The 16,343-nt window shown below is 35.9% G+C and overlaps 1 protein-coding gene across 1 annotated transcript in view; it reads left to right on the top strand.

Moving 5' to 3' along the window:
* The first annotated feature begins 640 nt into the window (after nt 1–640).
* LOC128647574 (catenin alpha-2-like) overlaps nt 641–16,343 on the top strand; it is a 624,661-nt gene continuing 608,958 nt past the window's right edge. Inside the window, exon 1 of the mRNA XM_053700331.1 lies at nt 641–742. Coding sequence (XP_053556306.1) covers nt 641–742 — 102 coding nt within the window. The remainder of the gene's footprint in view (nt 743–16,343) is intronic.

Genomic DNA, 16,343 nt, shown 5'->3' with positions numbered 1-16,343 from the left:
TGAGTATACATCTCTATGTGTATTTTGCACTTCCAGTGTACTTAAATTATGATTTATGTTGTGCATATTTATTATGATTTATTCAAGTGTAATTTACAAACACATTTCACATTTTTGATAAAATAAACATTTTGGGGAAAAGTTATGTTACGATTTGGAAGCCCCTAACAATACATTTTTTTCCCAAGGTTGCTGACCCCTGCTTTAGATAATCGGCCCTAAGTATCAAGTAAATTAGAGATGTGCAAATATTTTAAAACATTTGTCAAAAAAATGAATGTCAAATGTTTGCAAAACATTTACATTTCATGTTTGTAAAAATAAGTATTTTTAGCCTCATTCAATGTAACATTTAGTTATTGAACATAGCATTTGATTATTCATATTACTGGTTCTTTTAGACCTCAGTATAAGTCTATGGGAATTAATATCCAAAGATAAAATCTTAAAATCTAAAATTAAATTCTTAAATTTGTTCTCTAGAAAAATGGCAGAACTATTGTCAAAATTGCAACATTATTTTATCCATAATGTGAATATTATTAAGAATATTTTTTTCTTATGATTTAACTGTTAGTTTTCTTGTAGACTCACGGTTGCAATATTTTTAATTATATGTATCTATTTTTATTTTAGGAAAATGACTTCTGCAACTTCTCCAATTATTCTCAAATGGGACCCTAAAAGTTTGGAAATCAGAACCCTGACAGTGGAAAACCTTCTGGAGCCACTGGTGACCCAGGTAAATACACATAAAACAACATAATTTTACTGTTGGAGATGCAGGTGCATAGACTGGTAAAAGGGTGCAGAGATAAAAGTGTTTAATGCACAAATGGCTGGTTCTTATTCACATGTAATTTATGCTTTGCTGATCCTAGATCACTATGGCTTAGATCATAATCTTGCACTTGTTTTAGTAAATAACAATGTCACAATCGGTATTGTCAGTGTGTTTTATTTCAGTGACCGCAATCCTAAAAAGGTTCTGACATTAATACCCCTAAAGCCCCAAATTTTAACTTCCAAAAACAGTTTAAAATTATTATCTGCATCGATTGTCACCTTATTTCATAAAGGAAATGTGCATGTTTAACGACAAACCAAGTGGTGATTTGATACGATTGGCGATTACATCACAGGTTAAAGGGCTTGTATGTTAATCTGTTTTTTTATGTAATGATGCTCATGCGTGACAGGTGTGCAATTAACCTGTTGTGGTCCAAAACCATAGAGATACTGTATGTTTGTATCCTTATGTCATCCAATATGGTAAAGGTAATTTGTTTGCGCCCATGAACAAAATCAATGTTACATTCAAAAACTTTTTGGTGTACTTTGTAAAAAGTTGAAAACTATTGTGTGGGGTTTATTTAGTTCTTTTAGCTGTAGAATTCTAGTGAAAAGTACCCGTTAAATGTGTTTTTAAGTACCAAGAATCTGGATCAGAAAAACAGCCCTGGCACATTTTTAGAGAAGCAATTATGAAAAAAATAAATAATTAACTGCCAGTAAATAATAAAATTGACTAATTGTAAATCACATTTATACTGAAAACAGCCAATCTGGACCTGTTAACATGCTGATACTTATAAAGCAAATTTAACAGCCTTCTAATTACCAAAAAGCAACGCCAAAGCCATATATGTCTGCTATTTCTGAACAAAGGGGATCCCAGAGAAACATTTACAACCATTTGTGCCATAAGTGCACAAGCTGTTTGTAAATAATTTCAGTGAGAAACCTAAAATTGTGAAAAATGTAACGTTTTTTTTTATTTGATCGCATTTGGCGGTGAAATGGTGGCATGAAGTATACCAAGATGGGCCTAGATCAATACTTGGGGTTGTCTACTACACTACACTAAAGCTAAAATTAACCCTAGAAGCTCCCTACATGCTCCCTAATTAACCCCTTCACTGCTGGGCATAATACAAGTGTGGTGCGCAGTGGCATTTAGCGGCCTTCTAATTACCAAAAAGCAACGCCAAAGCCATATATGTCTGCTATTTCTGAACAAAGGGGATCCCAGAGAAGCGTTTGCAACCATTTATGCCATAATTGCACAAGCAGTTTGTAAATAATTTCAGTGAGAAACCTAAAGTTTGTGAAAAAATTTGTGAAAAAGTGAACAATTTTTTTTATTTGATCTCATTTGGTGGTGAAATGGTGGCATGAAATATACCAAAATGGGCCTAGATCAATACTTTGTGATGTCTTCTAAAAAAATATATACATGTCAAGGGATATTCAGGGATTCCTGAAAGATATCAGTGTCCCAATGTAACTAGCGCTAATTTTGAAAAAAGTGGTTTGGAAATAGCAAAGTGCTACTTGTACTTATTGCCCTATAACTTGCAAAAAAAGCAAAGAACATGTAAACATTGGGTATTTCTAAACTCAGGACAAAATTTAGAAACTATTTAGCATTGGTGTTTTTTGGTGGCTGTAGATGTGTAACAGATTTTGGGGGTCAAAGTTAGAAAAAGTGTGTTTTTTTTCCATTTTTTCCTCATATTTAAAAAAAAAAAATTATAGTAAATTATAAGATATGATGAAAATAATGGTATCTTTAGAAAGTCCATTTAATGGCGAGAGAAACGGTATATAATATGTGTGGGTACAATAAATGAGTAAGAGGAAAATTACAGCTAAACACAAACCGCTTAAATGTAAAAATAGCCCTGGTCCTTAAGGGAAAGAAATTGAAAAATGGCCTTGTCCTTAAGGGGTTAACGAAATGTGATTTGAACAATTTATTTTACATTTTTAAATTATGATTGCTATAGCTGAATAACTATTTGTGAAAAGTTAACTTGTATCCTTCTATATTCAGGTTGAGTTAGGCATTATAAATGCTATATACAGTATCATTGTGTCAGTGGCTTTAGAAACATGTTGATAAAAACACATTTATATTAGCTAAATCTTGAATGTAAATTTTGTAAGAAGACATTTGTATCTAATCTCAATAGATTATACTTACTGCTTATTTTATATACATTTTTTATGACCTCTTGCTTTGTGTGTCAATGAGAAGGCAATGTGAAAAAAAAAAATCACACTTCAATGGTAGAATAATTGTTTCCTACAAATCAGATTTATAGCGGTAAATGTTTCTATAGAAATTATGTACAATAGAGTATTCATTGAGCAATTTATTTTACTACTTCAAATGTCTTGCCCTGAACTAAATGTGATATTTAGAGTGTTTTGTTCCATAAATTGAATTTCACTGTATCTTTATAAGAATTAAGTTTTGATTGTCACAATTATTTCCTAGAAATGCAATGAAATGACTCAATTCTATAAAAGCTGACTGACCAGCTAGAAACAGCTTAAAGGTATAATAAGTAATTTAATGGTTTAGTTATGAATATAACTTTCAGTATTTAATTTGCCCCCTTTTCATGTAACTTACTTCCTAAAATTGAGAATTTTCTTATTCTCATAACTGAAAAGGGCACTGTAGACTTCCCAAGGCTAACCATGCTACATATATCTCCCTAATTGGCTTTAACAGATAAGAACAGCAAACCAACACCCCTTATAGTAACATTATGACTGGGCTAGCCTTGTCAGTTGCAGACTCAAGCTCAGATTGGCAGTGGCAGTGACGTGCAGTGAGGTCAGAGGCTGGTGAGCAGGGATAGGCACAGACAAAGGCTGTGGCGGACACTTTCCAAAGTACAGACTTTAGTAAAGGACACCAAGGTACATTTAAAATTAAAAACATTATTTTACAGTGCTTGGTATTATTATACTGATGCAGATACCACTGATTCTATAACCAGCCCTCCTCTGGCTATACCCATGTGCCACTTTCACTACTGTGTCATTATATAGCGCTGGGTGTAATTATACTGATGAAGATACCACTGACCTTATAACCAGCCCTTGTCTGGCTATACGCATGTGCCAGTGTCACTACTGTGTCTTTGTATAGAGCTGGGTGTTATTATACTGATGCAGATACCACTGACCCTATAACAAGCCCTTGTCTGGCTATACGCATGTGCCAGTGTCACTACTGTGTCTTTGTATAGAGCTGGGTGTTATTATACTGATGCAGCTACCACTGACCCTATAACAAGCCCTTGTCTAGCTATACCCATGAGCCAGTGTCACTATTGTGTCTGTGTAGAGTGCTTGGTGTTATTATACTAATGCAGATACCACTGATCCTATAACCAGCCCTCCTCTGGCTATACGCATGTGCCAGTGTCACTACTGTGTCATTATATAGTGCTGGGTGTTATTATACTGATGCAGATACCACTGACCCTATAACCAGCCCTTGTCTTGCTATACCCATGTGCTACTGTGACTACTGTGTCATTATATAGCGCTGGGTGTAATTATACTGATGCAGATACCACTGACCCTATAACCACTTGTCTAGCTATACACATGTGCCAGTGTCACTACTGTGTCTTTGTATAGATCTGGGTGTTATTATATTGATACAGATACCACTGACCATATAAGCAGCCCTTGTCTGGCTATACACATGTGCCAGTGTCACTACTGTGTCATTATATAGCTCTGGGTGTAATAATACTAATGCAGATACCACTGACCCTATAACCAGCCCTTGTCTGGCTATACGCATGTGCCAGTGTCACTACTGTGTCTTTGTATAGAGCTGGGTGTTATTATACAGATGCAGATACACATCCAGTATTTCATTAAGGCTTTATTTATTCCATAACTTATCACCCAATATCGCTAGCAGTCTCTTGACAAGCCACTAACTTTATTCACACTACATATTTTTTTTTATTCCTATTATTTAATCAGAAGGAAAAGATATACTAAGGTTGTGGCGGACACTGCAAGGGCTAGTCACGGGCACCAGTGTCCGTGTACGGACACCTTGCCTATCCCTGCTGGTGAGGAACTAGATATGATACGCCGGAGAAACATGTACAGAGTGCCTCAAGTACCCCCAACAGGGCAGGTTTTAATGATAGCTGAACCAGTGCACAGGTGACATAATCAGGTGATGGGTGAGAGCAAGTTAGTAACCACTGAGTTACTGATCAGCTGATTACTTCACCTGTGCACTGATTCAGCTATAATGAAAACCTGGGCTGTTGGGGGTACTTGAGGACCATTGTTGAGAAACACTGCACTAAAGCACCAGCTCATCGGAAATGTATTGATTACCTGGAGGATAAAGCACACATACTCTGCTCATTGACACCCACACACACTCTGCTCACATACACACTCACACAATTCTGTGGCACAGTGCCAGTTACTAAGCAATTAGAATGAAACACAATCTCTTCTCTACTCACTACTATATTGTAAAAATAGAAATAATTTACCATACAAGTTTTACACAAAGGACAAGTTATAAATACTGCCAACACAGCTGCTGCAATATGGTGTTCAAGAAATGCACGTGCACATCCCACTTAGGTATGGTCTTCAACAAAGGACACCAAAGGATACCAAAAGAATGAAGTACATAATAATAAAAGTAAAATATAAAGTTTATTTATTCATTTTTTTGTGCAATTTCTATCTGAATGATGGAAATGTAATTATGCTTTCATGTTCCTTTCAAAAACTAATTTGATTTGCTGACATGGGGCCAGTAACAGTTGATGCTAATTCTCAAAATATAAATAACTAGAAAAGTCTATTAAAATAGCATGCTCTACCTCAATCATGAAAGTTTAATTTTAAATGTCTCCCTTTGACTATGTGTTTAACCAGTTACTTTACAGTGGCATTATTTCTAAAAACATTTAACTGCAATAATTACATATATTTTTTTAAATGACTCATTATCTCCTTTTATTAATATAAACTTGTATAAAAGCAGCACATATTAAAAACACAATGCAACAGCTTTCAATTGATTTGTGAATTACAAGTTAACAGCAGTCTTTAAATAAATGGAGACACAGAGAAAAATAAAAATAGATACTGCATTCTCTGACTGAACAGACATAACATATATGGAGTTTGTACCTAATTAAATCAAATAACCATGAAAAAGGGAGGCTTAGCAATATTCAATGTCAAAAACTTTAATTTAAATAATGTGGACACTGCACACTTAACTTCAAACTCTGGGATGGATTTAAATTTGAATTGACCCTTTGACTTCCTGTCAGTGTTGGGTTATGCTCACTTACTGCCCCCCCCTGTTAATGAGCTGTATCTGAACACAATTTGTGAATCACAAGAGATGTAGAATACTACTATACTCTTCTGCTTGGTGTCATCTGTTCTTAGGTTACCTCAACTTCCAGTTGTGTCACATGACCCTGCTCACTGCATCCTCCTTCTGATTATTCTATATATCCTTCACTTGCTTGGAGGCATCAAGGAGGGGTGTCTCCTATTGGTCCCAATTTTTGCTGCTAATATATTGACAGAACACAGGTGGCGCTGCAGCACAGCTTTTCCTTTGACCCATGTACTGCAATGGAGAGAAGCGTTCCTGTACCTGCCTCTCCATAGCATTACATGGGGGGGGAAATATATATATTTTTTTTACTTTTTTTTTTGTTTTAATTAAAATGTAATTAAGCTTTGGCCGCATATGGCAGGGTAGGCACTGCCTCCCCTTCCTCCTGTGAGTGCACGTCCCTGGGCGGTGGAGTTTAGCTACTGAAAACCCATTGCAGTAGATGTGTCTTGTAATCACAAAGCGTTTACTATCTCTTTAAAGGTACAGTCAACACCAGCATTTTTGTTGTTTAAAAAGAAAGACAATCCCTTGATTACTCATTCCCCAGTTTTGCATAACCAACACAGTTATAATTATACACGTTTTACCTCTGTAAGTACCTTGTTTCTAAGCTTCTGCTGACTGCCCCCTTATTTCAGTTCTTTTGACAGACTTGCATTTTAGCCAATCAGTGCTCACTCCTAGGTCACTTTACGTGTATGAGCTCAATGTTATCTATATGAAACACATGAACTAATGCCCTCTAGTGGTCAAAATGCATTCAGATTAGAGACAGGCTTCAAGGTCTAAGACATTAGCATATGAACCTCCTAGGTTTAGCTTTCAACTAAGAATACCAAGAGAACAAAGCAAAATTGGTGATAAAAGTAAATTGGGAAGTTGTTTAAAATTACATGAGATATTTCTAATGGAATCGTTTTAATCTAGAACCTGTTTAGCTTCTTCTTTTTTTTTTTTTAAGTTAACTAACTTTGATCCAGTTTTACAAAATGCAAAGTAAAGGCAAAGTTGGTAAGAAAAGAAAAATATATTTGCAGTTTTATAACCAATGATGTTGGCAGGAAAACATTTTATTTTAGAACAGACTGATTACGTGGGTCTTTCTTAAATGGACATAAACCAACAGGTTTTCTTACATGATTAAGAGCATGTGATTGTTAACAACATTCTAATTTACTTTTAATATCTTATTTGTTTTGTTTTTTTGGTATCCTTAGTTGAAAATTATATCTAGGTAGACCCAGGAGCTACTGATTGGTGGCTTCATATATATGACTCTTGTCCTAGGTTTACTGATGTGTTCAACTAACTCCCAGCAGTGCATTGCTGTTTCTTCAACAAAGGATATAAAGAGAATAAAGCAAATTATATAAAAGAAGTAATTTAAGTTCTCTATCTGATTAATTAAATACATTTTTTGGATTTCATATCCCTTTAAGATTAGAATTTTGAAACCTAAGTGCGTCACTTTAAAGCGTTGGGCCCCATTAATCAAGCTGCAAGAGTAGCTTTGAGGCCCCGGTGTTTCAAATGATAATTAAAGGGACATAAAACTCATATGCTAAATCACTTGAAACTGATGCAATATAGCTGTAAAAAGCTGACAGGAAAATATCACCTGAGCATCTCTATGTAAAAAAGGAAGATATTTTACCTCACAACCTCCTCAGCTCAGCAGAGTTAGTTCTGTGTAAAAAAAAAATATACTTCAGCTGTTGCTCAGCTGCAGGTAAAAAATAAAAATAAATGAAGAAATGAACAGCAGCCAATCAGCATCAACAGTGCTGAGGTCATGAACTCTTTTACTGTGATCTCATGAGATTTCACTTAACTCTCATGAAATTTCATAGTAAACTTCCTTAAACTGAATAGGGAAATAAGATGAGTGTGCACGTAAGCTCAGACATACTGATTTGCTGCTTAGAAGTCCTTTACAATGGGATGTGGCTACTGAGGAACTTTTGAGGTAAAATATCTTTCTTTTTTACATAGAGATGTTCAGGTGATATTTTCTAGTCAGCTTTGTACAGCTATGCTGCATCACTTTAAAGTGTTTCAACATTTGGGTATCATGACCCTTTAAGTAGGACCGCTGATACTTAGCCTGTCCGTCATCTAAAATGTGGTAGATTGAAATCGTCCCAATCCGATCTGATCAGAATGATTGACAGCCCCTGCTAGAGACAAATTTGCCACCAGATAGCAGGGGGTGGCATTGAACAGGCAATGCTTGCACAATGTCAAATACAGACTGTGTATGATGTCTGCTCGCAGCGAGGACCGCCAGACATGATTCATATGACCTTTCATTAAATGGAACCATTGACAGTTTTTTGCAAGTTGTTTACTTGTGGATAGTATGATTGTAATGCTTCTAATCATGGGTCACCTACTGTAAAGTGAAACTTTTACAATTGGTTTGTATTTACAGAATAGATAATGTGGAGATTTTTTTGCAAGTCATCTATGTTATCTGTTTGCTTAAAGTGACATAATACTCATATGCTAAATCACTTGAAACTGATGCAGTATAACTGTAAAAAGCTGACAGGAAAATATCACCTGAGCATCTCTATGTAAAAAAGGAAGATATTTTACCTCACAATCTCCTCAGCTCAGCAGAGTAAGTTCTGTGTTAGAAGTTATACTCGGCTGCTGCTCAGCTGCAGGTAAAAAAAAAAAATGAAGAAATGAACAGCAGCCAATCAGCATCAAAAGTGATGAGGTCATGAACTCTTTTACTGTGATCTCATGATATTTCACTTAACTCTCATGAGATTTCATTGTAAACTTCCTTACACTGAATTGGGAAATAACATGAGACTGCACGAGGCTCATCCCTTCGGCTGTCCAGGTACAGAAATACTAATATGCTGCTTAGAAGTCCTTTACAATGGGATGTGGCTACTGAGGAATTTTTGAGGTAAAATATCTTTCTTTTTTACATAGAGATGTTCAGGTGATATTTTCCTGTCAGCTTTTTACAGCTATGCTGCATCACTTTCAAGTGTTTAATCATTTGGGTATTATGGCCCCTTTAAAGGGATACTGAACCCAATTTTTTTCTTTCACGATTCAGATAGCGCATGTAATTTTGAGCAACTTTCTAATTTACTCCTACTATCAATAAGATAGATTATGAGTTATGCGCGCTATATGGTTTTTAACGAACGCAACAAAAGTTGAGTTATTTCACCCTCCATAGAGCAGCCACTACAAGTTTTGAAACAGCCGGCTTGTGGGTGCGATATGGTTGCGTTGAGCTCCATACCGCACAAAATACAAGCGCTGTTTTGACATGCTCATGCACGCTTTCCCCATAGACAGCGGGTTAGAAAAAAAACTTAACACCTTAGAAAAAAACTTAACACCTGAAGTGCGGAATGAAAAAGCTCCGTAACGCAGCCCCATTGATGTCTATGGGGGAAAAAAGTAACGTTTAAACCTAACACACTAACATAAACCCTAAGTCTAAACACCTACATAATGTTATTAACCCTTAATCTGCCGCTCCCGATATCGCTGCCACCTAAATAAATCTATTAACCCCTAATCTGCCACTCCCGATATCATTTTTTGTAGGGCATTGTCTTAAAGATAACAGCTCTTTTCCTACAAAAGGAAAACAAACACCCCATAACAGTATACAAACACCCACCCCCCCAAACATGCAAAATAAAAATAAAGTAAAACCTAATCTACCCATTGCCCTGAAAAGGGCATTTGTATGGGCATTGCCCTTAAAAGGGCATTCAGCTCTTCTATGCAATGCCCAACCCCTAATCTAAAAATAAAAATCCACCCCAAAACAAAAAAAAACATTACACAAAATAACAAATTATCCAAAATAATAAAAATTATTGCTATTCTAATACCCATTTTAAAAAAAAGCCACCCCAAAATAAAAGAAACCTAATCTATAATAAACTACCAATAGCCATTAAAAGGGCCTTTTGTAGGGCATTGCCCTAAAGATATCAGCTCTTTTTCTGAAATAAATACAAAGACCCACTAACATTACAAACCTCCACCTCCCTAAACCCACAAAAAACTATCTAAAAACCTAATCTACCCATTGCCCTGAAAAGGACATTTATATGGGCATTGTCCTTAAAAGGGCATTCAGCTCTTTTTTCTGCCCTTAAAAGGGCATTCAGCTCTTTTAAGAGTGCCCACCCTAATCTAAAAAAAACACCCCAAAAAACCTTAAAAAACCTAACACTAACCCTCTTTAGGTATTCACAGTTGTTGAAGTCCCGCTTGAACAATCTTCATCCCGGCAGCTCCATCTTCATCCAGGCGGCATCTTCAGCCAGGTGGCTCTATCTTTATCCATTGCGGGACCGGCATCTTCTTCTTTCCTGCAGAGGCGGAGCGGCGATGTGCAGAGGCAGAGGTCCAGGCGAAGGTCCAAGGCAGAGGTCCAGGCAAAGGTCCAAGTCGGAGGTCCAGGTGGAGGTCCATGGATCTGATGTGGAGGTCCTCTTCATGCAATCGTCCGCCACACACATTAGAATCAGCCACTAGAATGAGAGCTGCTTAAGTCCTATTGGCTGATTTGAACAGCCAATAGGAGTTTAGCAGCCCTAATTCCTAATGGCTGATTCAACATTTTCAGCCAATAGGAATGCAATGGTACTCCCAGTTTAAAAGGGGTGCCTTGCATTTCAATCCTCAGTGTACAGCGGACCTCCGCCTGGACCTCCGCCTTGGACATTCGCCTGGACCTTCACCTTGGACCTTCGTGTGGACCTCCACCTCTGCACATCACTGCTCCACCTCCGCAGGGATGAAGAAGATGCCGGTCCCGCAATCGATGAAGATGGAGCTGCATGGATGATCAGACTTCAGGAACTGTAAGTGGATCTTCGGGGTTTAGTGTTAGGATTTTTTAAACTTTTTTGGGTGTTTTTTTTTTTAGTTTAGGGTTTGGGCTTTTCTTAAAAGAGCTAAAAGCCCTTTTCCGGGCAATGCAAAAGAGCTAAATGCCCTTTTAAACGGCAATGCCTATACAAATGCCCTTTTCTGGGCAATTGGTAGCTTAGGTTTTTGTAAGAGTTAGGTTTTTTTATTTTGGGGTGTTGATTGGGTGGTGGGTTTTACTGTTGGGAGGTCTTTGTGTTTTTATTACAGGTAAAAGAGCTGTTTAACTTAGGGCAAAATGAGCAATGCCCTACAAAAGGCCCTATTGGTAGTTTATTGTAGGCTAGTTTTTTTTATTTTGGGTTTTTTTTTTATTTTTATAGGGCTTAGATTAGGTGTAATTCTTTTTTATTTTTGATATTTTTCGTAATTTAGTGTTTGTTATTTTTTGTAATTTAGTATTTTTTATTTTTTGTAATTAGATATTTTGTAATTTTTAGAGTAGTGTTAGGATTTTTTAATGTGTATTTTAGTTTTCTTTAATTGGTAGTTTTTTAGTTTAATAGTTATATTAGTTTAATTGTTAGTTTAAACTTAGTTTTTTTTAATTTGACAGGTAAGTTTTAATTTAATTTAAGATAGGGAAATTGTAATTTTAATATAAAGTTAGGGGGGCGTTAGGTTTAGGGGTTACTAGTTAAAATTAGTTTATTGCGATGAGGGGGCTTTCGGTTTAGGGGTTAATAGTTTAATTTAGTATATTTCATTGTGGGGGCTTTTGCGGTTTAGGGGTTAATAGGTTTATTATAGTGGCGGCGGTGTCGGGGAGCGGCGGAATAGGGGTTAATAAATTGTATTAGTGGTGGTGATGTTGGGAGCGGGAGGGCCTCGGTTTAGGGGTTAACAGGTCATTTATGGGTGTTAGTGTACTTTGTAATAGTTTAGTTATGAGTTTTATGTAACAGTTTTGTAGCGTAAAACTCATAACTACTGGTCTCAGATTGCGGAATGGATCTTGTCGGTATAGGCTGCAACACAAGCTTTTTAGCCTCACTGCAAAACTTGTAATGGCATCGCTATGGAAGTGCCATGAAAAACGTAATTTTTACGTGTACGGGACTGACGTTGCGTTACAGGCTAAATGGCTTGCGGTACAGCTATAAAGACAAGACTTGTAATGGCTGTGGTGCTGTTTTAACGCTGAAATTACTATTTATTCAGCGTTAAAACACGAACGCAAAACTTGTAATCTAGGTGAATGTTTCTTCGTTCTCTTGGTATCTTTTTAAAAAAAAAGCAGGAATGTAAGCTTACAAGCCAGCTAGTTTTTGATTCAGAACCCTGGATAGCTCTTGCTGATTGGTGACTACATTTAGCCACCAATCAGCAAGCGCTACCCAGGTGCTTACATGCTTTAAAAAAAAAAGATACCAAGAGAAGGAAGAAAAATTGATAATAGGAGTAAAATAGAAAGTTGCTTAATATCGCATGCTCTATCTGAATCATGAAATAAAAAAATTGGGTTCAGTATCCCTTTAACCCAGTTCATACTTGCATCATCCTAATCCCTTTAAAAAATGTTTTGCTGCTGGCTTGTAGCAGTAGCACTAGTTACTACTTTAAGTGCTCTCCAGCTGATCCTCTTCTGACCTAAAGATGTTTCCATAGTAGACAGTGGACAAGGGATTTCCATTAACAAATAATTTGTGATTGACCCCTTAACTACAAACGGACAAAATTTGAAAAAACAAATGTCATGCAAAATTATTAAAATGAATCAGATTCTTTGCAACCCCCCCAGTTCTGCTTTAGGACACCAGAAATCCTCCTCTGCTCATCATGACTTCCCTGTCTGGTCTCCTTGACTTAGCCTCAGCTCCCCATCCTGGATGGCATCCAGGTAATCTTGGGAGATATGATATTTCTCAAAGCTTGATGAACAATGTAAAATGCCACTTCATAAGGACGTTGTAATGACATATTTTCTTTGCTTCGTCTAAAAGAGTGCATTTAAAAACATACTATTTTTTATTAGCATTTTTAAAAAATACATGTTCTTTTCATGAATACACAATTCTCTTATTAGGCTTTAAGGATTGTTTCCGTCTCCGCTAATAGTGATGTGGCAGCTGTCATTATCCAAAATTGAGTATTAGTAAGAAGTCCAAAACTGATATTGATGTATTAGATTCAGCTCAAATAGCTTTTAACTATTTTTTTCTATAACCAAAAATATTTGGTTTAAACGCTGCTGTATCTTAAGCGTGAGTATGTGTCTGTACAACTGGTCATGCAGAAACCTTCAAAATCTATGTAATTTACACAATAATCTGTCCTGACAAATATTCCAGAATTAGACATTGGATATTGAACAAATGTCACCATGGGGTAATATGTAACAAGAGCAAATTAGGTTATCTCATTACTGATGTAATGCCCTGTGATGGTTAACCAGTTCTTGCACAGAGATAAATCAGTAACCTCAATCAAAGGTAAAACATTTTTTTTACAGCAGAGATAGTACTGTATAGCGACTTCAAAATATCTTAGGGTATATGCAGCTGTTTAAAACCCAAAATATTATTTCATGATTCAGATAGCACCTTTCTAATTTACTTAAATTATACAATTTTCTTTGCTCTCTTGGTATCTTTTATTGAAAAGCAGGGACGTCAGCTCAGGAGTTGGGATAGGCGAATGTGTTTATATCCGAATTCGAATGTTAGAACAAATGTTATTGTAGAAATTCGATTTACATAATAGAATGTTGATAGGAACGAATATTCTTAAAAATTAAAGGGACACTGAACCCAAATGTTTTCTTTTGTAATTCAGAAAGAGCATGCACTTTTAAGCAACTTTCTAATTTACTCCGATTATCAATTTTTCTTCGTTCTCTTGCTATCATTATTTGAAAAAGAAGACATCTAAGCTTTGTTTTGGTTTCAGTACTCTGGAAAGCACTTTTTTATTGGTGGATTAATTTATCCACCAATCAGCAAAGACAACCCAGGTTGTTCACCAAAAATGGGCCGGCATCTAAACTTACATTCTTGCATTTGAAATAAAGATACCAAGAGAATGAATAAAATTTGATAATAGGAGTAAATTAGAAAATTGCTTAAAATGCTCAATCTGAATCATGAAAGAAAAATTTTGGGTACAGTGTCCCTTTAATTTTTTTATGTTATTTACAGTTTTCGAATGCCACATTCGAATTCGAATATTACATTTATAAAACACAATTGTAGACTAGAAACACTATATCGAATGTCACATTTGTATCGAATATTACATTTGAATCGAATGTCACATTCAAATTCGAATATTACATTTATAAAACACAGTATTAGACTAGAAATACTATTTCGAATTTGAATGTGACATCTATTAAACACAGTTGTAGACTAGAAATACTATTTCAAATTTTATTGACACATTCGAATTCGAATATTACATTTCAAAATTGAATGAATAAATAGCTAAACATTCTATTATTCGAACGTATATTTTAGAATTTTATTGAAAAATTTGAAAACGAAAATTCGAAAATAGAATGTTAGAATGTTAAACATTCGAAATTCGATTCGAACGAACGAATGTATCAAAATTCGTTTTAAATTTCAAATTTTTAGAAACATTCGCCCATCCCTACTCAGGAGTGTACATAAGTCTGGAGCACTATATAGCAGCAGTTTTCCAAGGACGTTAGCAGCAGTTTTCCAAGGACGTTAACTATTTCCTGCCCTGTTGTGCACTAAACACCTACCTATGTATCTCTTCAACAAAGAATAACATGGACAATTTGATAATAGAAGTAAATTGGATTTTATTTTTAATTGAAAAGTGTGTTCTGTCTGAATCACAAAATAAAAATTTTGGGTTTCCTATTCATTTAACTCCCACCCAACACTTTCAAACCCATAAAGCAAAAACCACCCCAGATTGCCAAGAAACCATTCCAGGATTTAATATTTACCCAAATGGTACAGAACTATTGATAAAAGTGCAAGTTAAATGTTGTATATATGTGTTTTTAGATACATCCCTCACATGTTATTAGTTCTGTTTACCTTTAAACTCAAGCTTGTTCAACCTGAGGCCCTTGGGCCAGAAACCCTTCATTTTATTTTAAATCTGTATCAGTTCTACAAAGAAAAACGTTGCGTCTGATCTAAGGAGATATTGCCCAGTAGGTTGATCCTGTTATAGTAATATAGCCTTTCAAGCAGCAGATGTGTAGTAGTGAGAATGTAGAAGAAGGGAAGATATAGTTTATGAGTTTGTCTAGACGTTTACAGTAATACAGGCATGTGCATTTGTTATGTTGCTTGCAATTAGCTAAAACAAAACATTGGCACACATACATTTCTATGCCTTTCTCAGTTTATGAAATATATTTTTGTTTTTTATTCAAAAACGTCATGTATCATTTGGGGCTTGCAAGGTGCCATCTGCAAACCTAAATTTAACATTGCACAAGCAAGTGCCTGTGGAGCCCTATCCACTTCTTGTATGAGAACAGGGCTTATCAGTCATACTGGACAAATCAGGGCAAGAAACTTGTCATGTGAAAAGGTTGGACACCACAAAATTAAAGGGACATAATACTCATATGCTAAATGACTTGAAACTGATGCAGTATAACTGTAAACAGCTGACAGGAAAATTACCTCACAATTTCCTCAGCTCAGCAGAGTAAGTTCTGTGTAAAAAGTTATACTCAGCTGCTGTCCAGCTGCAGGTTAAAAAAATAATAATGAAGAAATGAACAGCAGACAATCAGCATCAACAGTGCTGAGGTCATGAATTCTTTTACTGTGATCTCATGAGATTTCACTTAACTCTCATGAGATTTCCTAGTAAACTTCCTTACACTGAATAGGGAAATAAGATGAGAGCGCACAAGGCTCAATCTTTCAGCTGTCCCGGGACAGACATACTGATTTGCTGCTTAGAAGTCCTTTACAATGGGATGTGGCTACTGAGGAACTTTTGAGGTAGAATATCTACCTTTTTTACATAGAGATGTTCAGGTGATGTTTTCTAGTCAGCTTTTTGCAGCTATGCTGCATCACTTTCAAGTGTTTCAACATTTGGGTATTATGGCCTTTTAACTCTTGAGCTGACAGAGAAGCACAAGCTATTGCAATCCGGGCACCTAAGAGATTAAAATGTGTTATTTTTAACTGTACCCACAAATAGTTATTTCAAGGCACCATTAATTGTTAAAGAAGGAATTTGCATTTTACTTTAACCCAATAACAAA

This window comes from Bombina bombina, chromosome 2 (genome assembly GCF_027579735.1).
Source record: "Bombina bombina isolate aBomBom1 chromosome 2, aBomBom1.pri, whole genome shotgun sequence".
Taxonomy (NCBI): Eukaryota; Metazoa; Chordata; class Amphibia; order Anura; family Bombinatoridae; genus Bombina; species Bombina bombina.
This window is presented reverse-complemented; position numbering and strand designations above follow the sequence as displayed.